The sequence below is a fragment of the Citrus sinensis genome, chromosome 6 (assembly GCF_022201045.2).
Source record: "Citrus sinensis cultivar Valencia sweet orange chromosome 6, DVS_A1.0, whole genome shotgun sequence".
Classification (NCBI taxonomy): Eukaryota; Viridiplantae; Streptophyta; class Magnoliopsida; order Sapindales; family Rutaceae; genus Citrus; species Citrus sinensis.
In genome coordinates, this window is record NC_068561.1 from 18,332,979 (window position 1) to 18,358,855 (window position 25,877).

General features: G+C 36.2%; 5 protein-coding genes across 5 annotated transcripts; all 5 read right to left on the reverse strand.

Annotated features, from left to right (window-relative positions):
• Positions 1–56: 56 nt before the first annotated feature.
• On the reverse strand, positions 57–2,529 carry LOC102624511 (serine/threonine-protein phosphatase PP1-like). Its single transcript, XM_015531223.3, has 3 exons — positions 1,547–2,529; positions 630–1,189; positions 57–541 (listed from the first exon to the last, which is right to left on the reverse strand). Exons 1-3 carry the CDS (start codon positions 1,713–1,715, stop codon positions 386–388), a joined length of 885 nt encoding a protein of 294 aa, XP_015386709.2. The 5' UTR covers positions 1,716–2,529; the 3' UTR covers positions 57–385.
• Positions 2,530–2,685: 156 nt separating this feature from the next.
• On the reverse strand, positions 2,686–5,950 carry LOC102622283 (cyclin-dependent kinase B1-2). The gene is made up of 3 exons (XM_006481203.4): positions 3,821–5,950; positions 3,577–3,715; positions 2,686–3,033 (listed from the first exon to the last, which is right to left on the reverse strand). Exons 1-3 carry the CDS (start codon positions 4,555–4,557, stop codon positions 2,941–2,943), a joined length of 969 nt encoding a protein of 322 aa, XP_006481266.1. The 5' UTR covers positions 4,558–5,950; the 3' UTR covers positions 2,686–2,940.
• A 143-nt stretch (positions 5,951–6,093) lies between these two features.
• Positions 6,094–10,489, reverse strand: LOC102622582 (2,3-bisphosphoglycerate-independent phosphoglycerate mutase). The gene is made up of 10 exons (XM_006481204.4): positions 10,322–10,489; positions 9,953–10,108; positions 9,675–9,802; positions 9,158–9,308; positions 8,865–9,068; positions 8,046–8,470; positions 7,362–7,554; positions 7,178–7,273; positions 6,855–7,007; positions 6,094–6,465 (listed from the first exon to the last, which is right to left on the reverse strand). Exons 2-10 carry the CDS (start codon positions 10,100–10,102, stop codon positions 6,301–6,303), a joined length of 1,665 nt encoding a protein of 554 aa, XP_006481267.1. The 5' UTR covers positions 10,103–10,108; positions 10,322–10,489; the 3' UTR covers positions 6,094–6,300.
• A 4,070-nt stretch (positions 10,490–14,559) lies between these two features.
• On the reverse strand, positions 14,560–16,192 carry LOC102622871 (protein LURP-one-related 8). Its single transcript, XM_006481205.4, has 2 exons — positions 15,757–16,192; positions 14,560–15,641 (listed from the first exon to the last, which is right to left on the reverse strand). The coding sequence occupies exons 1-2, from the start codon at positions 16,021–16,023 to the stop codon at positions 15,243–15,245; spliced, it is 666 nt and encodes a 221-aa protein (XP_006481268.1). The 5' UTR covers positions 16,024–16,192; the 3' UTR covers positions 14,560–15,242.
• Positions 16,193–23,470: 7,278 nt separating this feature from the next.
• On the reverse strand, positions 23,471–24,523 carry LOC102623176 (50S ribosomal protein L17, chloroplastic). Its single transcript, XM_006481206.4, has 2 exons — positions 24,209–24,523; positions 23,471–24,125 (listed from the first exon to the last, which is right to left on the reverse strand). Exons 1-2 carry the CDS (start codon positions 24,453–24,455, stop codon positions 23,716–23,718), a joined length of 657 nt encoding a protein of 218 aa, XP_006481269.1. The 5' UTR covers positions 24,456–24,523; the 3' UTR covers positions 23,471–23,715.
• Positions 24,524–25,877: the final 1,354 nt, after the last annotated feature.

The window sequence follows — 25,877 nt, forward strand, 5'->3', positions numbered from 1 at the left end:
GGAGACGGTAACTAATATCACAATAAAAGTACCATTGCAAGAAAAGATGGAAAAAACTGTAGTGCGGAAAATGTTACAAGCAGGTATATAGAACTTATGATGAACGAACAGAAGAAGAGAAACCCCACGTAATTAATATTGTGACCTATTAGCATTCACATTGGCTTATGCTTGTTTTTAGGCAATTACACGAAGTATTATATACACAGCTTTCTGATGCTTTACACAGTTTGATGAACTGTCTCTCAACTCAACACTGAACTTTTACTAACATAAACAGGAAGAGCTAATGGAAATGACCACGATCACCTTTAATAGTTGAGCGCTTTCAACTTGATTCTTTGCTCTTTTCACTTGGAATTTATTACAAAGTTTCTTTCTGTGTCTATCCAAAGGGCCTAAGAATCTGAAATGAGCAGAGCAAACTAGCATCCACACACATGAAAGCGCCTGCATTATTAAACTCTCCACAGTAGTTTGGTGCTGAGAATATTGTAACCAGCCGTCTGTCTGCAAAGAATTCAAAACCATCTTCAACGACCTGCACAAAGACAGCATTGTATTGGAAATTTGACCTAAATAGAGTGCTCAGTGAAAGCACGGCTGAAGAGATAAACAAAACGAAATACCTGGTGAGCCCGGCAAATGAGATCAAGGTCCTGTTTATTCAAGAACTCGGCCACTTTGTCAGCTCCAAAAGTATAGGAAACACCCCTGTCATTCTCACCCCAGCCTCTGATGTCCCTATCGGGATCAGACCAAAGGAGGTCACACAAGAGACCTTGATCTGGCACGTCTATTGGCCTTTGTATGGCTCTGATCTGATCTAAGCTCTCCATTTCTGGTGAAAGTCCACCGTGCATACACAAAATTTTATCATCAATGACTGCAGCCACGGGCAAACAGTTGAAGCACTCTGTAAAATGCTTCCAAAGACGCACACTGAAACGCCGTTTGCATTCATCATAGAATCCATATATTCGGTTGATGGAAGCGCATTCATGGTTTCCGCGGAGGAGGAAAAAGTTGTCTGGGTACTTGATTTTGTACAAGAGGAGGAGGCATATTGTCTCTATACTTTGTTTTCCTCTGTCTACATAGTCTCCAAGAAATAAATAGTTGGAATCTGGAGGAAATCCACCATACTCAAACAGTCGTAGCAGGTCAGGATATTGGCCGTGTATGTCACCTACACGACATCATGCATCATCATCGTCATCATTACAAGTAATACAATAAATATAATCCTTCTACAAGAATGGTATTTCATGGTTGTAAATAAACTTTTAAATTCACCATATTACAAGAGACTATTTGAACATGGAAAAGCAAGCACAATTTCATTATCGTTGGATGGTGACACAGTTACTATGATTATTAGCCAACCAATACCAATGAAATTCTTCTGAAAAAAAAAAGAAAACGACATGAGACTGTTTTGTAATTTGTATCTATCTACAAGAAAAAGAACAAAGAAACAAATAGAATGATGATTACAAACAGGAACAGAAAGCACAACAATAACGAATAAGAAGAAAAAGGGCACCACAAATGTTAATGGGAGCTTCTAATTCAAGGAGATTCGGTTGAGCAAGGAAGATTTGCTTAGCGGTGAAACAAAGTTGCCGAATTTCACTTTCATTCATCTGAATTCTTTTGCCTCTGTTGTATCTTCCCTCTAAAAGCCTCTCTAACAGCCCTTCTAGTCCTTCCATTGCCCTTACGAAATTTTTTTTACTTGAAAATTTTCTTCTTTCTCTACATTTGATCCATTAATCTCTTCTTTCATACCGAGAACATATCAAATTTTATGTTTATTCAATCAAAATAATGGCAGAAAGAGAGAATGAAGAAGAAAAGGAATGAGAATCATAATTAAGCTTAGCTTGTTGGTATTTCGGAGAGAAGAAAGAGAGGAAGTGAGAGCTTTCCAAAAGAATAGGCGGAGTTAGAGATTTATTAGGAGAAGGTGACTGATTGTAATTGTTTCTTATTAATTTTTGACTTTGTTTTTAACGGTTAATCAATGAGCTCAGCTCACATTTGCCAACTAATTAAAGAATGAGCCTCAGCCCTCCGACTTGCGCGCATACCCCAATAAAACAATTCCTGTTTATTTGGATAATAACCATTAATAAATTAACACCTGCTACTAACTAAAGTTCGGAGCTATCCACTGATACCTAGGTGGCTAGAAAATGAGATAAAAACTAGAAACAATATGCTTTATAAATTGACGCTTTCCAAATATTCTCGACATAGTTGAATCCATTGCCATTTGTGAGAGTAATATCATTAAAGAAAAATGAAAATTAGAGACCTCCAATCTTGTGGAACTCTCTGGAATCAGAATAACAACAAATTTGGCATGCAACATGTTCAGGGAATGTTTAATTTACTTATAAGAGAGAGACCTTAATAAACAACGAGCAATGCTTCTTAGTTTTTTCTCTTTTTTTTTTTTTTTTTCCTGATTCCGCAATTCTTCTTATTTTGGTTTACTAAAAATGAAACAAAATCCAGCCTGGTACTAAATAGAGATCCGCCTCTTCATGGATAACAACCAAAGCAGAGAATTTTTCTCCATCAACACGATGAGAGGTACATATACGAATTCAATAAACATCCTCACAACAGCCGCTAACAACACTAAAAGGGGTTATAAACTTTGAAGTTACTTGATAATGACATAAAAGAAAGATTGTAGAAATTGAAAACGATCATATTACAAAGTTCAGAACTTCAGATGGTGAAATCACCAAGATGATGACAACTAACATGACATACGGACTTGACAGAATTATGTTTAAGAGTTTAAAACAAGTCACCCCTTCTATAACTTCAATACAAGAAAATGAATTCCTACAACAAACTGTATCACAACCGAAGAACTGAAGAAAGAGAAGTAGAATTTCACATAAGCAGCAGGGTACTGCAACTTCAGTATTGAGACTTGTCAAGGCTGTCAAAATAGGGATGTTCCATAGCTGCTTTCGCTGAAATTCTGTCTGCTGGATTGTATTTCAGCATTAACTACAATAATGAAATGAAAAACTATTAACCCCAGAAATTTAAGCAATAAAAGAAGTAGATAAAAATAATCACAGCACTGCCAACATGATATTTTAACTGCATTAAATCTACAGTATTCCACAGATCATGACTCACTTTTCAAGTAAGAGAAGAAATCTAATGCTTCATAGTACCATAATCAAATGAGAAAAAAGCTTCCATAGCTGTCACCTCTAGCAATTAATCCCCTCGTTCTTGTACTATTACAATAAAAACAATAGCCTATAAAGTTGATTAGACTCCTAAGCGCATGAAGCCTCATTCCTGTCATCCTAAATGGATAATTGCGAGGGAATAAACTAATAAAATCCGCCTCCTATCTAGGGCCATAAACACAAAAATCTAGAGCCTTCACGTTTACTTAAACGAGTCAAGCTTGACACGCATCCTGAGTCCGGATACAAAACAATAAGGAGATCCCAACTTGGGCAATTGATAAGGCATAATAATTATTAGTACGGTTTGTGGGAATCTCACATTAATGCATTCAATAAGAAAACTTACCGACAGAAGATCAACTCCCTCAGGACTCAGAGATGGAACAGCACGTGGCAAGTTCTGCGGCTCCCACTGTGGATACACATGCCAGTCCCTCAGAGTAGAAACACCTGGCCACTGTTTCTCAGTTGGTGTTCCCAGCATCCTTCAAGTACATCAAATATAAAGTCCATAACAATTAGATTCCTCAGAAAGATAGTAAACAATATATCAACTTTACGAACAAGTACGGAGGCCAAAGATCGATTGCCTGAAAATATGAAGCAATTGCTGGAACTCAGAGTCACCAGGGAACAAAGCCTGCCTTCTAACCATCTCAGCGAAAATGCAACCAACGGACCACATGTCGACAGCAGTGGAGTAATGAGTGGAACCAAGAAGCACCTCGGGAGCCCTATACCAGAGAGTAACAATCTCGTGGGTATAGCTTTTGAGAGGAACGGTGAAGGCGCGTCCGAGGCCAAGATCGGCGATCTTGAGAATCCCCTTGTCCTTATCAAGGAGAAGATTCTGCGGCTTCAGGTCGCGATGAAGGACACCGTGGCTGTGGCAGTGGGCGACGCCTTTGCAAAGCTGGTACAAGAAGCTCTGAATGAGAGTGGGGGGCAGCGGCCTCGGATTGGGGCCCTTGCGGTGCGAGTCGATGAATTTCTTTAGATCGGTATCGAGGTATTCAAACACGAGATAGAGATTAGACTTGCCGTTGTTGGAGGTGGCGAAGGCGGAAGCGGAGTCGGGGCTGGGGTTGTTGGATTTGAGAGAGGAGTCCACGTGTTCGACGCAGAGGAGGCGGACGACGTAAAGGGATTGAGAGAGCATCTGGAGGAGGGACACTTCGCGGAGAGCGGTCGGGGGGATGCCTTCTTCGTCCATTTCGAGTCTTGTTTTCTTCAGAGCAACCAACTGCCCGGTCGCTTTGTCCTTTGCCTTGTACACTTTCCCGTACGTTCCTTCTCCCACCTTCTCTAGCTTCTCGTACTTCTCCATCCTCTCTGTTCTGCTCTGCGAACCCTAGAATTTTGAATTTCAGTGGCACCGCCTCCCCTTCATTCGTTTATTAAAGGAGAGCGGAAATGTCCCAACGGCCAAATTGGGCGAACACCACGTGCCCCTCTTTCCCTCTCTTTTGAATTTTGAAATTATTCCACGCTGTCCCCACCCTCCTTCCCCTTTATTTTCTCTTTCATTTATTTGGATTATTTTTTATCATTTCTCTAATTTCTTCCCCTACTTTATTTTTTTTTAATTTTTTCCTTTTTTCATCCAAATTTATACGTTCAGAAAAACATGAAATAGAAGGAGCAGCCGCTAGGGGTGGGCAAAATACCCGATCCGACCCGAAAAATATCGGGTTCGGATCGGATCGGGTTGCGAATATAACCCGATCGGATGATAAATTGTAAACCCGATCGGGTTGTGATCGGATCGGGTTATATCCGACCCGATCCGAAAACCCGATCAGGTTGCTTAAAAAAAAAAAAAATCTAAACCTAAACCTAAACGCACGCACACCACACACAAATCACACTCACATAGTCACAGTAGAACAGATTCACAAGTTGTAATAGTTGAACAGATTCACAACATGTGATTCATTGAAGAAATCACAAACACAGAACACACAAACAAAAGTACAAACTCACAAGAGACACACACACACAGAGCAGTGCCGCGATCTACCGACTCCCAACGGCCACTGCCAACGGAGGCCACACACGCTCCACCTCCAGTGCTGCGATCTATTCCTGTCTCTCCGAACTTCGACCAGTCCCCGACGCTGCGCGTCCAGCCGTCTGCGATCTACCGTTGCACGTCCGCCCGTCTGCTGCCGCCAACTGCCACCGATCTGCTGCTGAAAACCCGTCCGTGATCTGCTGCTCCAAGGCCAAGCCTCCAACCCGAGTACCCAACCCAAGTTTTTGCCCTTTGTGACTTTTGATTTTGAAGCTTTCATTTCATGGTATATAATTAGCGTTAATTTTGAAGCTTTCACCCAACCCGATTAGAACTTAAATAACCCGAACTCAATCCGATTTGTTAACCCTAACCCGATTCTACCCGAGTTCAACCCGATTTTTTGACCCGATCCGATCCGACCCGAATATATATCGGATCGGATCGGATCGGGTTGTAAGATCGGGTTGTATTCGGATTAATATTTGTCCAACCCGAACAACCCGAAACCCGATCGAATTAACCCGAACCCGACCCGAATCCGATTTTGCCCACCCCTAGGAGCAGGAGCACCAAGCTTAATAACATCGTTGTCCATTGCAGGTATGGCAGCACGTGACGTGGAACAGAATGATTGGTGATTGGTGGTAAAAATACTCTTACATTATTAATAGAAAATAAAATCAACACTTCCGGTCATATTTTATATCTGTCTTTTTGTGATGAGTAAGTCCGGCCTTTAGAAACACCAGGTTTTTTCGCCCAGACATGCATGCTCTCTACACGGCTGGATGGCTTAAGAGAAGAGAATCATTGGTGACAACAATACGATGAAGAAGGACCCAGTAATAGTTCTAACAAAAATAAATTTTGAGCTATATTGTTCTGTCTGCCTCCAACAGACAGCAATCGAAATGTAAGCTGAAAAACAGCACGCGTATCAAAATGAATTCAAGACCCCAAAATTCAATTTATTGTTTTACGTTTTAACGGAATTCCTCCGGAGTTATAAAATCTAGGCGACGATCCATTGTTCGCCCAGTCGTCAGTTACTTCTCAGTCGTCAGTTACTTCAATAAGACTTGGCTCGTAGTCACTAGGTGCTTCATATCCATGGAGATTGATAAAAGTTGCTGCTACATTGGCGAGCCCACCATTAGGGAGATCTGCGCGGAACTTGACATTATCTGGCAGTCCAGGACCTCCGATTGCAATGGGAACCTGTACAAGAATATTCAGAAAAAAATGCATCAGCAAATTTGCTTTTCGACACATAAATCTCAGCAAGTCGTAGATTAAGGAACCAGAACAAACTCAAACAATCCAATTCTGAGGTTACATTTCGCGAACATCTATTAATTAAATCATCCTGAACCTAAAGCCACCCAAAATAAAAATACATATTATTGTAGATATTAATAAACTGAGCCACTCTGAAGAATAAAAGCTAAAAATTTACAGCTCTGGATCAACATATCCAACTTAACCAACTTTACATTGCTCAGAGACATCCAACTGAGACGTATTAAAACACGGTTGAAGAGTGTGAAACGTGAGTATTTTCTTTTCCGTTATTAAAACATTTCCAGTAGACAGTTAAGAAATCTTACGGGTTTAAGAGTGTGAGACGTGAGCACTTGAATATTGCCATCCTTAAGAAGAGGCTCCCCAGATTTGTTCCTCTTGACCATGTCCTCAGCATTGCCATGATCTGCAGTAACAAGATATATTCCACCAACTTTCTCTATTGCATCAATGATTATCTGCAAACCAGTAAGATACACATTAGAAATAATGAAAAGTGGTACAATCATCACCATGCCACCATGAATCAATATTGCAAATTTTAGGACACTCAAATCCTTTATCAAAATATGTAAACAGACAAGAACCAGTGGACATCCTGAAGGTCAATTGGTGTTATCCATCATACCTTGACAGCTTCATCAGCAGCCTTGCATGCCACCACTGTTGCCTCAATATCTCCCGTGTGCCCCACCATGTCACTATTTGGTAGGTTAACACGTACCTAAACAACAGCCAAGGAACAGGTCAACCAGCTCAACTTCAACCATCTGCCTCGAATGTAACAGCATAAAACACTATATGTCAATTACCTGGTGGAACCTGCGACTAAGGATGGCCTTCTTTGCCCTCTCAGCAATCTCCAAAGCCTTCATCTTGGGCTGTACATTGAAAGTAATTCCAGAATCACTAGGAATTTCCACATATTCCTCCAAATTCGAGTCGAAATACCCAGAGCGGTTTCCATTCCAGAAGAAAGTGACATGTCCAAACTTGACAGTCTCACTGCACATTAACATAATTCAGTAACAGAAGCCAAAAGCAATATATATTGACCAGGATTTTAACACAGAATAAGCCCTAGTATAGAAAACCCACTATCTAGACAACTATCTCAGTATCTCTCAATCATTTAAAAGTGAAAAATTAAAAAAAAAAAATCAGAAAAAGGTGAATATACAAAACAAACAAATGAAAAATTCATCCTCCATCCTTCTTCCAGCCAAAGCTGGTAGCAAATTTACACATTCCCATATACTGGGGCCTAAAAATCTTTCCATGGAAAAGGGTTATCATTATATTTTCACCATAAACTGGGGCCTGAAAGTCTTCCCACTGAGAAGGGTTATCATTATTTTTCACCATCCACCAAGAAACAATTGTTGATTAACACGGGCCGTTGATTTATGGTTAATCCAGTTACAATGCCTAACAGAATTCAAAATAAAATTGTGTAAAAGAGAATGTACATATTGGTAACATGAGAAATAACGGACCTGCAAGCAAAAGTACGGACACCATTATGCACTAAATATTCACCAGATGTTCTGTCTATCTCTGGAGGAGACACAAGGTAATGACTGGGAAGTTTCAACTCCCCATCATATTGAAGCATTCCAGCATAACGGATTTTAGGGAACCGAACTCGATCAAATTTGTCAAAATCTTCATATTCAAGGGCCTTAGCAAGCATAACCATTCGATCAGCTCGGAAGTTGAAAGTTACAACTGCATCACCATCTACTATTGGACCCACAGCCTTTCCATTTTCATCAACAATGACAAATGGAGGTAAGTACTGGTCATTGGCATTGGGCTGTTCCCTTAGTTTTTTGACAGCTTCAACGGCGCTCTTAAACTTGTGTGGAGCTTCTCCAAGAACTTGGGCATCCCATCCTCGTTTGACAACATCCCAATCATTCTGCAAAAAAATCCAATTAATATAATTATATTCACAACATAGATACCTGGGATGTCCAAGGTTAAATATGACTTGACTGATAGAATCCCTATCTTTAAGGGAAAACATGTACCAAGTTCTGTGAACAAATGAGTGTAGTTGTGCAGTAAACAAAATTAACTTCAGCTCAGAACAGTTTCTCAAACATCTCCCAGGCATCACACGTATAATTTAGCTTGCTAATATATCCAGAATGGGGGGACATTCGACAAGTAACAACAACCAAAAACAGCAGCAAAACAAACAAAATAAGAAGAAAAAAGGAACAAAGGGGTTGTATAAAAGAGCAATAATAATATTAGATTAAAGGCCGTGATCAAGCATGTAAATATCCTAAGTGAATATTATTTCGCACCTCATAACGGTCCATCGTGACGTACATGCGGCCTCCTCCAGATGCAATCTGTGCGTCAACACCTTTCCCACGCAATTCTGCAAGATCTTTCTCAATAGTTTCTACGAATCCTACGCTTGAACCATCCAAAACATCACGCCCGTCAGTAAGAATATGAAGACGAATTCTTTTAGCACCACGCTCACTAGCTCCTTTTAGCAACAACTGCACAAAATAAATAAATAAATAAATATCTCCATGCAGAAGATCAAGCACAGAGAAAATGGCCCCAAGACCTCAAGTAAAAGGCTTACCTGAAGTTGATCAAGCCTAGAGTGTACTCCACCATCACTCAGTAACCCAATAAGGTGCAATGTGCCGGTTTCAAAAGACGGCTTAATGTAATTAAATCCCTCATCTTGATAGATTTTCCCAGAGGCCAGAGCAAGGTCAACAAGCTTTGCACTGCATTCAGATTTTAATAAACCTTACTACTGAAGGCTAAAAAGCATGTGATAAATATCAAATTGGTAAATTTTTTAGTCAAAATTAGATCACTAAGTACAAAGCAACAATATATATCTTAACTAAATAGAATTCCACTCTGAAAAGTATTATCAATAAATTTTATTGCCCAAGTTTTTTGATAAACCTATGATAAAAGATTGACAGTTAAAATATTGAGGCAAGGTCCTACAGATTGCATTGCTTAAGATCTAATTTCTCTAGGTACCACGTATTGAATAACATATACTATAGTTAGATATTTGCCAGCGTAAAACCAACATACAAGAAACATAAACACATCGCCAGAGGCATAAAAGCAATTACCCTTGAGCAAAAATGCGACCAGCACCGAGTGCATTATGACCGACTTCACTGTTACCCATGTCATCTTCAGTTGGAAGCCCCACAGCACTACCATGAGCTCGGACCAACCTCCACCTCTCAGGTGCAGACTATCGGAGCAAACAAAGATACACAAACACTCAGTCAGCAGATCCTCGAATCAACATACAAATAAACCAACTGACACCACTGAATAATCAAATAAAATCCGTAGTGAATACAGATCTAAAACAATAAATTAAGCCTGAGATTACGATTACCTTCTTGAAAGAGTCCATGGTGGGAGTGTCGGCGACATGGATGCAGTTATACTTGTCGGGCTTGTACTCACCCCAGCCATCCAGCACCACAACGGCTACAATGTTATTCCTCGACAGCTGTGGATGCTCTTTTAATTTCCAGTTATCCATCTTTCACTGGGCGATCAAACAATCAATCAATGAATCAACCAACGACAATGATCAAATAGATTTTTGATGTCACAACACAACGCAACACAACTAAACTGAAATCAGTTTTCCTCCTCGTTATTCACGACAACACAAATAAACGAAGATGATGATAATAATAATAATAAATACGTCGCACTTGTAAATAAGGAAAAAAAAAACAAATAAAAAAATGCGTACCTCTTAATTAGTTTTGGATTGAAGGCGAATCGCGCGTCCGTAGAAAGCTAACAAACAAACAAGTGATATTACACAGAGAGAGAATACCAGGACGAACCCTTTGATATTAGAGCGTGAATATTATATACGTCTTTGAATAGCAAAATCAGAGCACGCCTCTCGCCGTTGGATCTAGAAACCAATGGGACACGTAGTCCTGTTTTTTGACTCCAGACCCGTGCGTCATCACGTGATACTTTTCTAGAAATTTTGAAAAAGAAAAAGAAGAAGAATCTTCTAGCTACGAATATTCTATTTCTATACTTGCGTAAATTTTAGTGTGTTAGGTGCAACGATGGGTCGTCGTGTTTAAAGAATCAGTTCTTGGGCCAGTGTTAATTAATTAGTAAATTTAAATGGTGAAGGCGGTTTTGCGGTGACCTTTTTGGAATGAGTCACGCAGCACGCATTAGTCTATGGGCATGCTTTCTTGATTTGTTGTTGTTTTATTCATAATAATTGCTCGACGAAACTGATATGAATAATGATGATTAAAATTAACTGAACACAGAGCCAAACCTCATGCCGTCATGCGTCAGGCTTTTCTTTGTTACAGGTACGTCAATATTCTCAGTTTATTTTTAAATGAGCTCATTAAGCAGGCTAAAAAAAATGGTTCGGCGTGTCATCACCTTTTACCTCACAACTCAATTCAACTTTGAAAAAAGGAAATGTAATGACGATTCAATTTAATCTGCCTTCATAAACGTAATTGCAATTTGCAAAACACCCAAAAAGGCATTGTGGTAAGCATATAATTATTATCAATATTTTAGGTTAATCAATGATTGATTTTCCATGTATGTTAGTTTTGAATCTATGTTCAAAATACATCAAGAAGTTTTTTCCCTTTCCAAGACTTAGCGGAATTCGTAATTTTATATACAGGGAAATTATCAATTATATACTTAATATTTATAATGTTATAAAAAATATTGTAATTTTTTTTTTCAATTTTTCACTCAAGTTTACAATTTATATTAACTGTTCACCAAAATGTTAACTACTGTTCATAATTTATGATATCACAAGTGTATTTTAGACATTTCTTATTTGAAAAAACTTAATTAAAGTATCTTTTAGAGTCTTAAATGCTGATATGACTTTCAAATAAATAGTAAAATTTCATTCGGAGAGTCTTTTGATGATACTCTAAGTTTTAAAATTTGTATCAACGGTCCTTCAAAACACTCAATCACTCCATAAATTACCCTAAACTCTAATTCATAGATGCTCAATCAATCTAATCTTTAAATTCAATTTCATAAACACCCAGTCAAATCCAATTTGTTGAGTCCGACCCACCATTGGTGTGGATTGTCATTGCCACCGCCACTGCCACTAATCTCATGGATAGCTAAAAGTTCACCACAAGACTCCTCAATGGTTGTTCTTCACAGCACGATGCATGTTTTTATCAATTATTGTAGACGGTTGAAGGATTTAGTGATGAAGTATTTGGTACGAATTTAGTATTGATTTATGAATCCTTGAAATCTATAGAGATAGAAGATAAGGAAGAAGATAATGAGATGTATTTTATTTCATTTTTGGTTTTGTGTAGCTGATGAAGGATTTGATGCAAATTCTTGTTAGGAATCAAAATCATGGTGGATTTTATTTAAAACAAAGAGTTTGCTCAATTTTTTTTTCAAATTTATTTATTTATGGTGAAAAGTCAAAATGCCCTTGATTTTAAGGGTAAAATGGTCATTTTATAAAATGATAAATTATCATTTTATTTATTTTCTGTAAAATATTCTAACAATGTTAGCATTTTGGTGGAAGATTGATATAAATTACAAAATTAAGGTGGAAAATTAAATAAATTTAAAATTTTGTAGTATTTTTAATAACAAGATAAATTTCAGGTGGATAACTGATGATTTTCTTTAAATTCAAGGGTAAAGTGGTTATTTTATTTAATTCATTTAAATATTTTAATAATATTAATATTTTGATGGATGGTTGATATAAATTAGAAAATTTAGAATGAAAAATTGAACAAATTTAAATTTTTATAATATTTTTGATAGCGTGGTAAATCTATAAGCTGATAATTTCCCTTTCATATGTAAGTTCTTGACTTCTTGTTGGGTCAGGCAGCCAATTGTGCAACAAGAGAAGTGCTATTAGCACCCACTAACTTTCTCGAGAAACCCTTTTAATTTTCCCATTTGTGGAAAAACTCAAAGCCCATTCTATTCGAAACTTGCTTTATAAACGGCGGAAGTCAGTGGGCCTAAATAAACTCAAAGCCCGTTGTTTCTCTTTCTTTTATCTTAAAAAAAAAAAAGTTGTTGTTAAATCATAAGTTTTCATACAAAAGTAAATATAAATAGGGAAAATATCCACCGTCCACCCGTTTTTTCTAACTTTTTTAAAAATACACAATTCCTTATTTTTTTAGCTGGAATCCACCTAAAGTTACATTTTGTTTCACTTTTCCACTTCCGTTTGGAATCCGTTAAGAAAACTGACGGAAACTTAAAAAAATGACCATTTTACGCCTCAAAACGAAAATTACAATTTCACCTTAAAAATTGTCAAAAATAATCAGATTAAATCTAATTTTTTCCCCATCGGTCAATAAAGAAATTAATTCCACAACCATCAAATGCAAGTTTTTTTTTTAAATATGTCTGTAATTATAATGCTAAATTATAACAGTAATATTAAAAATAACCCAATCTCGTAAACCATCAATTGAATTTAAGATAAATAGAGTTTTATTATTCACTGAGTTATAATCTCTAGTCGTTAAGATTTTTTTGTACTTCATTAACGTACCAATAATGATATTCATCATTCAATCTGATTATTTTTGGCATTTTAGGGTGAAATTATAATTTTTGTTTTAGGGGTAAAATGGTCCTTTTTTGTAAGTTTTCGTTAGTTTTCTTAACGGATTCCAAACAGAAGTGGAAAAATGAGATAAAATGTAACTTTAGGTGGATTCCAGCCAAAAAAAAGAAGGAATTGTGTATTTTTTTAAAAATTGTAAAAAATGGGTGGACAGTGGATATTTTCTCATATAAATATTATAATGATTTCTTTGCTACAAAAAATCAGATAGAATAGAACAGGGTCACGCTGTAAAAATGGTATGTAAAACTCAAAATAAAAGGAGAAAAAGGTACTAAGGTTTCACTGAATACCAAAACGGGAACCATCTATTAGGGAAATATTATATTTGGTTCGTTTTGAACCAAACATAAATTGTACATAACAAAGTTATCTAACCAAAAATTTCATGAATATATAATTTCAAATGTCAATATATTTGAGTTTATCCTAATAAACTCAACTACAAGTTCATTCTCTTCTTTTTCATAAGCTTTCATCATAACAATTAAAAGATACTTGAAAAAAATACTTTTTTGCATTGAAGACATGTTTAACTTAGTCAAAAGTAGGCGCTATATCATAGATATGAAAACATGTGTTGCAAGGTGGGTCTAGATATTCCAATATCGAACTTACAAGATTAACTTTTAAATAAAGTGGTCTATCTTATATAGAAACTCCATGAGTGTCACTCATTATTTTTTTTGTCAATGTAAGGTAGCTCAATTACTCAATAGTCTTCTCTTAGACAAAGCTCTAGTTAATGAAGAGCAGTCCTTACCTACTCAGTCGAATATTGGTTTTTATATTAATTATTGTTAAGTAATCACAACATTTATATATAAAAATATCTAATGGGAAGAACAAGTTTTTTGGTGGATTTACGTATCTATACATAAGCTTATACATCATCATTTTCTAAGGAGCGTGAAACAACTCAACTAATTAAGAAATTAAATATCTACACGAATATACAATTTCAAAGCATATGAACATAGATATACGGATCCCTAATTTCCTACAAATCAAACTTTTTAACTTTTTAACCTTCAAAGCGTTTGAAGTGATGCAAACATATAATTACGATGGCTAATTTTAATATCTTAGGTAAATGATTGATATTCATGTTTCGGTATAAAAAAAAAGAGAGGAACATAATTTGCATTCATGATTACAAAAGTCGTGATTCATAATTTCATAAACAGAAACTTTATATTCCTTCCTTTTTAGAATTTATCACTTAAATTTTTGATAATTTTTTAGTATTTCATTTTATTAATAGTCTAAAAACAATAATAGACAAAATAATTTGTTGGGCCATTTCCCCTTTCCATAATTACGAAGCCGTAATGTAAATAATACCCTTCAATTATCATTTTCTTTTACTTTTCTTTCGACAGACGATAATCATAGCTTACACATTACGTGCATGGATTATAAACGTAAACATATTTATTCCTTGAAGCACGATAATTTCTTTCTTATCCTGTAAGCAGGGTAATTCCTTTCTTTGAAAGATGAAAAGCTTGATTCATAAAAATTTCTTTCTTTGAAAGAAGAAGCACAGGATAATTTCGGGTTCCGCTTGATTGATAAAATTTTCTTCCTTTATTATTTCAACAAAGGAAAAATGGTTTTTACATAAGGAAATTGGGAATGGTCACACCAAGACACCACGACAAAGGAAAATTAAGCCCAAAAAAAAAAAAAAAAAACTATAATTTCTGTCTGAGTATATACTACACCCCCCATTTTTAGCTTGGTTTTTTTATTAAAAAGGAAAAAAACCAAAGCTAAGGACTTCAAAAAAAAAAAAAAAAAAAGCCAAACAAAAACCCCAAAAAAAAAAAAAAAGATGACGTGGTAAAAGGGGGTGAGGAGACGACAGTGGTGCTATCGGTGCTTCTGCCACTTCCCGCCGGTGGAAAAAAGTTGATCAAGAGCAGTATATATATGTATATATATATATACCTTCCTATTTATGCAGAAGGAAAAAAAAAAAGATGATAAGTTGGATGAAATTAAAGTTAAAATTTTATAAGGAAAGGCGCCCGGAAGATCCGAACATCTGGTCGAGGAGAATGACAAGACCCATGGCAACGGCCGTCTCCATTTCGGGCTGCACTATCAGGCGAAAGACGTCGGAGCCGAACGCCACTCCTCCGACGGCCTCTTTCTTCTTTATCTCCGCCACGCGCCTCCTCCTCCCGTCGTACACCGCGCACGCTCTCTGCGCGTACGACCCCTCAATCTCGTACAGCACGTTCTTGTTGTTCGTCGGCGACGACGACGACGATCCGTCACCACCTTTGCAGCTGACGTGCGCCAGACACTTGTTGGTAAGGATGTTGACGTGCTTCTTCACGGAGAACCGCGGATTCACGTCCGTTTTCTCTCCGTCGTACACCAGCCAGTTGTCTCCAAGGCTCAACCTCTGAATGATCACACGTAAATTTAAATTATATTTAATAAAATTACCATCGCGATCATTAAATTAAGTCGAAACCACAACAGCTACAAAAACTATATATATATATATATATATATACCTTACGACGGATGGTGAGGAGGGATTTGCCAGCGGCGTCCATAAGGACGATTTCACCCTTTACGCCTTGGATGTAATTATCGACTCTAAAAACCAAGTCTCCTTTGCTGTCAAAGACGGTGAATCCGTTGCAGTTGAAGAGAAGAGACTTCTTCCAGACAGTCAGCACCGTCGCATTCGCGTCGGAAGCCTGGGGCTTGGCGGGGATAGAGGGGGCAGTTGCGGTGGCGGCTGCTGCTACGTTGGCGTTTGGATAGACCTTTGTCATTCCTAAATTCCAATGCTTGAATGGTTCCAGTTTATGAAAATCAGGTGAGCTGCTGTAGCCCTAAATTTTTTTATAGGTGCTTTGAGTTTGAGGGAGAGGGATGAGGGAGGGGGAGGGTCACCCACTAGGCACTCGCTTGCTATTTTGGTTTTTTACGTCTTGAATAACAAAATAAACGATCCATGCTTTTATATAGAGAGTGTAATGTGGGGCACGGGTCATGGACCCATGGTAACGGGTCAGTGGGTGGTTTAATTAATTTTAGGGGGAAAATACGTCAAGGCCCTCATTTTTTCCTTAAATAGGCAATTTTACACAATTATTTAAGAAATAAACGTCTAGACCTTTTCCGTTTCAAAAATGAACATCCGCACTCCTTTTCTCTGGTTAGTAATTTTTGTCTATTTACATAAAGATGAGAATATTAATATATTTTAAAGTCTACTGAAATTAATAAAATAATAAATAAAAAGAACTCATTAATAAAATATTTTAGATGTTAATTTTCTTAATTGTTAAAACAATGATATAATTAGATATAACCATTAGAAGAAATCCATTAGCTGAAAACAACTGTGGTATGGTATTAGGGGGGAAATAAGCCAATCTTGATTAGAGGGGTCAAATTTTTTTTTCAAACCTATAAAATAGGTATTTTATTAATATTTGTTTATTTTAATATAAAATATTGAGTATTAAACTTTTTTTTTATATTACCACGACCCATGACAGCCTCTTAATAGATTCAGCCATGTATGGTATCACAGTTACACCATAGTTGGATCCCATTCTCTATCTTAAAAAAAAAATAAAAGAAATCATTAATTATTTAGTGGTTTGTTTATGAAACAATAAAGTTAGATTGTTAATTCTTATTTGGACAAATTTAAGGGCCCAAGCGTTAGTTTACATTTAATCATGCGAAGAATAGAAAGGTTAAATTACCAAAAAGGCGCACAATCGAAAAGCAAGCAAAAGTCTAACACGGGTGCGACGCCCCAATCACGTGGCGTCGACACGAAAATTTGAATTTTAATTGGACGCAACTGGAAGAATCAAAGAAAAAAAAAAAAAAGGATGAACAGCACGGGCGGTGAGCGATGGTCCTGAATGGATCGATGCCGATGATAAGAATAAGAATAAAAACAAGTATTACTATAATTTTAAAAAATTAAAATAAAATAACAGTTGGAGTCGCACTCGCCCACAATGATAAGAAATCACTATTATTATTAATTTTTTTAAAAAAATATGTTATCATTATGCAGCCTCTATCTTCACTTGAAAGGCAAATATAATGATTGTATATATAGGATGCTAAAATTTGTGTGGCTGAGTACTAATTTGCGGTGCAGGAAGGGACAGGTGTCCAGTTTCCGCTGATTAGTCTATGATATTTTTCTTCTTTAACCAATTTATCATTTAATGTCAAATTTAATTAAGCTTGTAATTATCCGATTGCCTAAGGCCGGTTTTAGAATATTGATCCTCTTTTGATCTGATCTTTATTTAATTAAATTTTATTAATATAATTAATAATTAATAAATTAAATTATAATTATTCACTAATATTAAAATATAAGTAGCATAATATTTATAAAATATCAAGAGTGCTCAGATTAAGAGAAGATCATGATCCTTTTAGAGTGACTCCCTTCATCTAGTTGTGGCCGTTTTGACTCCTGACTTGGATCTATTATACAAAGGCCATCAATCCATAATACTAATAAATCCCTTGTATTATTTTAATGATTAGTTTAATGTAATTGGTGTAGAATTATATATATATAGATAGATCAACAGGGGATTAAAAAAATTAAGTACGATAACGTATTGAAGTTGGCCGAGTGCAATCTCATTGGAGCTTGGCGTTATATATCATGTAAGGGCTGAGCTAATGCTAATTTTTATTTAAATGTAATATCAAAAGTTCCTTAGACTTAGTCTCTGAAGTTAGGCTCCCCTCTCCCTTAATAGTTAGTAGTGGGCACCTCATCTTCACATAAATTGATAAAAAGCACACTTTCTCGCGCTGAAAATGGTAAGTAAGAGTAAAAGAGAGCTTGTTAATTGAAAAGCTCTTACAAAAGGCCAGAAAATTACAGGCTGTAGGCCTATAAGATTGATCCAATAAGAGATCTGTCGTCGTATCAAATTACGAGGTTTATAAGATTCGGTCTTATGGGAGACCTGTCGTTATATCAAATTATCAAATTATTAAATTATCAAATGGCGAACCAACAAAGTGTTGGCTCCACTGGTAATGGAGTCACCTTAAGTGGTTTGATTGGGTTTGCTCCCCAGTTCGAGTCATAGGGAAGCCACCTTTGTTGGGAGAACATGTACCTCTCGATTTGAGCGAAAACTTCTAATATGGGTTGCGGTACGGGCTTAAAGGTGCCTCCTACAGTTGGAACCCTCTCCATAATACCTCATGGTTAAGACAAAAAAAAAATTATCAAATAGCGATCCAGAAATCAAATAAATAGGTTTATAAGATCAGACCTATATGTGCTCTTGTCTTTGTATGAAATGACGGTCAAACATTAGAGGTAAAAATGATTAAAAGAGCTCAAGAGCAATTCGATAGAATATAAGTTGTGTCTATCTTATAACATTACTTTTCCCCCTATTCATCAATGTTTGTCTGCTATATTTAAGAGTAATAAAATAGATTGAATGTATTTTGATCAAAAAAATCTATCTACCCTAGCCATTGATGAAATTCTCGACTTTTAATTTGTACAACTATTAACATCGTTATCCTTCAATGAAAGGGTCTTTCATACATCACGATCAGTGACAATTGATTAGTAAAATTACATTATATATAGTGACTGTTGTAAATGTGTGTGTGTGTGCATATAGAGTGGCGTGTCATTATTATATTTTAATAAACTAGCAATTTAAGCTTGATATATTTTTTTGTTTGAAACATGAATAGACTTAAATTACTCTAAACTCTTAAGAGAGTTAAATGTTTGAATTTAATTGATACATTTTTTTTTGTCTAAATCACTAAAAATAAGTATTAAATTATTTTATAACTTAAAAAATATGAAGACTAGTATATTTCTATTTTTGCCATTACAAATTATAAGTGTTAGACAAGAAACAAATATCTTAAAGAGCATAAATAAATAAACATATTATTTTAACATAGGTCATGTTGAACTGAGTACAACTCTTTAATATTCTAAGTTGGTGTATATTAATTAATTTTATTTTAGTTCATGATATTTTTATACGAAAAATATTCACACAAAATTTTTGAGATAAATAATACTAATTTAAGTAAAATAAAAAGATAAAAATAAAAATAATAATCTATCATTATGTTATCACAAGTTATATAATAATCTATCATTAAATTAGTAAATTTTACCCAAATATGAATGAAAATTAATTAATTAGATAAGGATATTTAAGAGAATATTTTTTAATAATGTTATTCATATTTATTAACTTAATAACTAAATAATTGAAAGTTTTCATTGTGTTGGAAAAAGAAAATTTAATGACTTAACGGATTGAAATAAAATCCATTAAGTCAAAGCAAACAAACTCAATTTGAGCTTGACAACAGGAGAGTGGAGAGATTGATGCACAAATTTCAAATATGAAACGGTAAAAGCTTTAAAAAATATCATAGAATGACGAATATCTCAGTGCATACTAAGCATTTTTATAGAAGCATCTTTAGATAAAAAGTCGCCATCTCACACTAATTACTATTGTTAACGTCAGCCCATTTAACAATAACATCAAAATCAGAATCGACAATGCTCCAAATGGAAAATCGAATCCAATGTGCATGATAGAAACCCAGAAGATGGCGACAACATAAGATTTGTCAGCAAGAACAAATCATTTTTTAACATTGGAAAAAATTTTGGAGGCTAGTTTTGGTCGGTAGCAATCAGCAGTTTAAGCATTTATTTATTTATATAACGCTTACCTTTCCTTTCTACCTCGTCAGATGAATCCATCCATTCATCTTCAGATTACTAGGTGAAAACTGGAAAGCTCAAAAGTTCCATATTCCCAGAAAGTTAAAAGGAATATGTAAAAAGGCACTTGAAACAAAGGAGACCCATAATGTCAATATGCTCATGGTGACACTGAACGGCACCTACCAGCTCAGCAAAGACACCCAAATTGCAAATTCTAGTATTCCCCATTGTTGTATTTGTCACCACATGATACGCTATGCACATTCTTACCAAATACTAAATATGATTCGATTCCCATAAGTTCGCTACCCACAATCTAACAAGTTAAATCTTTCTTTTCTCTATCCTGTAAGCCACTCATTTCTCTTTGTTTTCTTTATAAATTTAGTATCTTTTCACTTCGGTCTTCTACTTCCAAATAAAAGTTTCTGCATGAGTTCCTCAGTTACATGTTAAGCTTTTCACACCAAACTGCCTAGTTTAACACCACACATATTATGCTATAATATACCCGATGACAACAAATATTATTAACTTCTAAACAAGAAAATCACAATCACACAGACAAAAACTTGCAGTGTCCCCAGTGCTACCATTATGTCACAAAGCCTTTAGATTTGCCGATTTATTATGCCTACTTACAACAAATCCTTGCTCGTGTCCTAATATCAACATGCTACCATCAATTATTCATGGTATATGTGACATGTTTCTATGTCAACAAGACATTATGCTATAATATCCTCGATGAGAAACAAATAATATGAACTTCCAAACAAGAAAATCGCAGTCACACAGACAAAACCTGCACTGTGTTCCCGCCACTATCTTTTTATCACAAACCTTTAGATTTGCCAATACTTAAACCACAAATCCTTGCTTGTGTTCTAATATCAACATCCTACCATCAATAATTATTCATGGTACATGTGACATGTTTCTATGTCAACAAGACAAGCCGCAGCATTGAACATCGATCAAGATCGTCCACCAGAAAGACCCGTGACAAGTTTAACAAGCTTTAACATATTTAAGTGGCTACCATGCATTTCAAATTTGTCATTTTCATATATTTTTAACTGCAATGAAATTTGTAAGGCCAAGTGTAATCACAAATATATTTTCATATAATTCTCATCCAGTTCATTGACAAAAAGAAAAGAGGAACCAACAATTCTTGGCAGAGATAAAATGAAGAACTTCAATTCACTGGTTAGTCGTCCCCACTTTCAAACTCATTATAAACTTGAAAACAAGCACTTGGAAGCAAAGACACTCAACATGTGCAAAAAGAAGTATCAACAAACCAGTCTGTCAACTACAACTACTTGACATTGATTCCACACCACCCAAATGGACCACCCAAGACTGTGATTTTAAGAGTATGAAACAATAAAGTAATGTGGCCCTCATTTTTCAAGCTTTAAAGTCAGACAAGCAACATATAAACGTCTAAAATGCATTAGTTCTTGTGCGCAAAGAAACTAATTCAGAATCTTCATTTTCAACATGCATTCAGTCAACTATTGGTGGCTTTCTTTTTTTTTTTTTTTTTTTGGGGTGCTTTCCGCGTAGTAAGGCCCAGCCTCTAAGTCTAATATCATAATGGAGCAATCCAGATCTCTAAGCCCAAGGTGGGGCAGTGTCTACTCCCAAACTTAGGAGAAATATCCCCGCATGCCACGGCTATGAGGTCGTTTGTACCTAAATTTAAAGGATAATATCAAAATTGTTCATTCTACACGTATATCAGTATCTAAATTTTTATATATCCATATCAATATTTAGTTATGTCAGATAGGCTGAAAAGTATGCGGAACGAACAACATATGGAATTTACAGGGTAACAATCTAACTTAATAGACAGTTGCATGGGAACAAAGATGATGGGGCAAAACAGAAACAAAATATCAAGCACAAAGTCAAATACATAACTCGTTAACCAAGGGGATTCAAAAACTTTTCCCGCCCTTCAAAGTGGTTGCTGCAAATGGAAAACAAGGCACTGACAATTAATCAACATTTGACAGATTTGATGCCAATGAAAAAAGATCAAGATTTTCCAACTTGGAAAATCATTTGTTAACTAAATATTGCATATATTTATGCTTATATGAAAAAGAGTTCTATATGTTCTGTTCCTGCCTATAAGAATTTGAGAAGAACAGCCAAAATACAGGAGCATGCACACGGGAAAAAAAACACAATGTACTGGTATAATAGCAAAACTTAGCATCAGGATGATTATTATAGCCAGTATCTAGTGAGGAAATTAGTAGAAGGAGATGATGAGAATGATCCCATAAGGATACATTGCATTTGCTAACAGCTAATTTACTAAGGCACACATAAAATTGTTAAAAATAATTAACTGAGCCAATTATTATACACAAAAACAACCAGTCAATAATATGAAAAATGTTCAGAGTAAAATTCTGTCAACCTTCATTCCACCAACTAAAATCTCTTTAAGCTCAAACTTCCTCTCCATTATGATAATTAAAACCTTATACACCCAATGAATACCCACTTACAAAAAATATAAATAATGACCTCCATAGTCAACCACAGACCACAGTAACACATCTCTCTCCAGATTATCAATGATCAACAACGCCATACCCAAAACTTAATCATCTTACTCTGATCTGACAAAATTCTAATATAATAAGAGTATAAAGACAATGCCAGCTTGAAGATGTTAGGAAGCCTGTGAAGCTTACTACATTAATTCGACATGATAAAAACTAAGAATTGGAGACAAAGAGCAATACCATTCTTAAAAGGACACAGATTTTTAAGTTAGCACTCACTCATGAACTGGTGAGTGTAGCAAAATGAAAGAACTGAAGTGTTGCTTCATAGGATTGAAACTAAAGATCCTCTAAGAAAAAAATGACTTTCTAACGCTCCAGATGAAATGACAAATTCCCCAGCCAAGAGAGAGATACGAACAAGATTAGGTCCAGAGTAACTGATTGGTGTACACATGGATGAGAGATACAATGATGCTGTACGTGCAAAAAATTAGTTGGATGCTCTCCTCTTGATCAAAACAGACAATCAAATATTCATGTAGGGGTAAGTGATAACTGATAACTGACAAAGAGTATGTTTGCTTCTGCGTCATTTGAAAACATAGTAGCTAAAAGGTTTGCTAAAGTTCACTTTTTTTAGGCACCCACCCATTTATACTAGAGAGATAAGCAGACGTCTTTATCCGATGACACCACTTGTTGCTGTTGATGGCCGTTGCAAGAGCACTGGCGCCGGTCATGTTTCAAAGTGGAACAAAACAGATTGGCTCTAGTTTCTAAGAGTCGACAGGAGAAGCACTGATCAAAGGAGCTTTAAAGGAGCTTTTGTGAAAGCCGTTGGAGTAAAAGCCACAACACTCTCAATCCCAAAATAACCAAAGTCACAATGAGAACTTTAGAAGACAAAAGGGAAGGTTAACTATAGGCATTTGAATGAAATAATATGAACACAACTAGTACAGAGTAAAATGGTAAAATATGATTATCCATCCATCCATCCAATAAATATAATGACTACAGCTTTACATTCCCAGAATACCAATGCGAGGTTAAACTAAACATAAGCTGGCAACAAAGCACATCCATATTACAACTGAAATACATCACCTTCATCGGCATGGCACCATCTCAATCACAAAAATGTCAAATTGTTTATACATTCATACAAAATAAGCCACAAATTAGAGAAACAAACAAAGTACCTAGACAAGTTCAATGTAGGCCATGGGTGCATTATCACCTCGCCTAGGAAGTGTTCTGATAATTCTAGTATATCCACCATTCCGTTCACCATACCTTTCTTGAACCTCTGCGAACAAGGCATGTACAATCTGCTTCTCATAAATGAACCCAAGCGCTTGCCTCCTCTTATGAAGGGAACCGTCTTTAGCGAGCGTAATCATCTTGTCAACATACTTCCTCACAGCACTGGCCCTAGCTCTAGTGGTTTTGATCCTACCGTGCTTAAGCAATTGAGTGGTGAGGCCACGGAGAAGCGCCCGCCGTTGGTCAGGAGGCCTGCTGAGCTTCGGAACTCGCCTGCCGTGCCTCATTGCAGAAATTCGACACCCATTATCCACGAAAGCGAGACCATGTTCAAAACTTGTCAGGTCTGCAATGACAACAACAGCAATCGATAGATATCCGTAGCAAAGTTTTAAAATTTATTAAATCTAATAAAAGTGGGAGGCTTACCGGAGAAGCCGAGGGAGAGTAATGGGTTGTTAGAAGCGAGACCCATGTAAGATGAGAAGAGGTGTGGTGCTTGTTGGGTGCGGGTGAGACTGAGACTTGGGCGGCAGTGAGACGATGATGAGAATCGGATTGAAGAACAAGAAATGGAGTTAAGTGAAGGGAGAGCTGAGCTTAGGGATTGCATACTCCATCTATTGCTACTACAATCTGCTGCTGTTGTCGTTGCTACTGCAACTGTAATCGCCATTGCCGCTTCAGCTGCTGTTATGTAACCAGAATATAGATAACGAGATGATTGAAACTTTGGATAAGAGCACAGAGGCTATGGCGTATGCAGATGCAAGTACAGACGCTGTGGGATTATTGGGCTAGAGTTTCCTTGAAGCCCATTCGTTTCATCTAACATGGGCCTACCTTGGCCTCCCTCCTTTCGGCCCAAAGAGTTCTTTTTCCTCTTAATTTTAGTCCATAAATTATTGCAGTTTTTTTTTTTTTTAAATTTAGTTGGGGGATTTATGTTTTCCATTTTCATTAATACACTGAATAATTTGCTGCCTGGGTAGTGTAGTTCTAACTTCAGTCTTCTCCAGTCTCCACTGAGCTCTGGAATTTGTTTCTGTCATTCTCATTCAACCGCCGCCAGTACCAAAGCAAACGACCTTGCCTTCGCCTTGTTTGTACTTTGTATCCATACGCGTAATTAATAAATAATTTTAGGTTTGGCTCTGCCTTTCTCCTACTGGTAGTTATATATCTGAGTATCTGACTAGGATAATTTCTGGATACCTCCCCTCAGTTTTGGCTCTACTATACTTGGAGAAAAACTATCGATATATTGACATATTACCCCTTAAACATAAATGACCGTAAGTTTAACTGTTATCTGACTTTGAAATTATCAAATTACCCTTACACCGGATACAAGATTCGACAATATTTTCACTTCTGCATGCTACGAAGATTAATATATATATAACTTGAAGAAAATGCAACCAAAAACTCCTTAAAAAGGAAATTATTTTTCCCAATACTCTTAGCAACCAATCAAAATTACCTAAAAAATTTATTTTTTCAGCCATCATTCTCATTTGATCCCCAATTCAACAATTTCAATCCAAATTCAATATACTTCTCTTTAAAACCAACCCATTTTAATCAAATTTTAATGCAGCGCTTTAAATCTAATCTATTTGAATCTAAATTTTGCATACTACTTCTCTTCAAATTCAATCAATTGGATTCTGAATTAAATCATGTGAACTCAAATCCCTAAAATACATGCCTTTGGCTCACAAAATGAGTTGGAATATGATTCAGCGCCTTGTTAACTTCCATGGTGGGAGACAAAACTATCGTTTTGTGAGTTATGACTTTGGTTATTGGCAAAGAAACAGAAAAATCAAACAACAAAAAAAGAAGTTGATTGGTCAGTATTTATTTATATTTCAACTTATGTGGCTTGGCTGTTGGTGTGGCAGACACGGCTGCGAACGTGGCTTGGCATAGTGCTAAGTGTCGGCGAGTGGTGGACGACTTTTGGCTTGATGTTTGCTAGTGGGCGGTGGTGGCGCTACGATTTGCTTAGTGTTGGCTAGCAACAACATCAAGGTTTTGAAAGCAAACAACGACGACGGTGCCCATAATTTGTGTTTGTACATTAGTGTCTAGG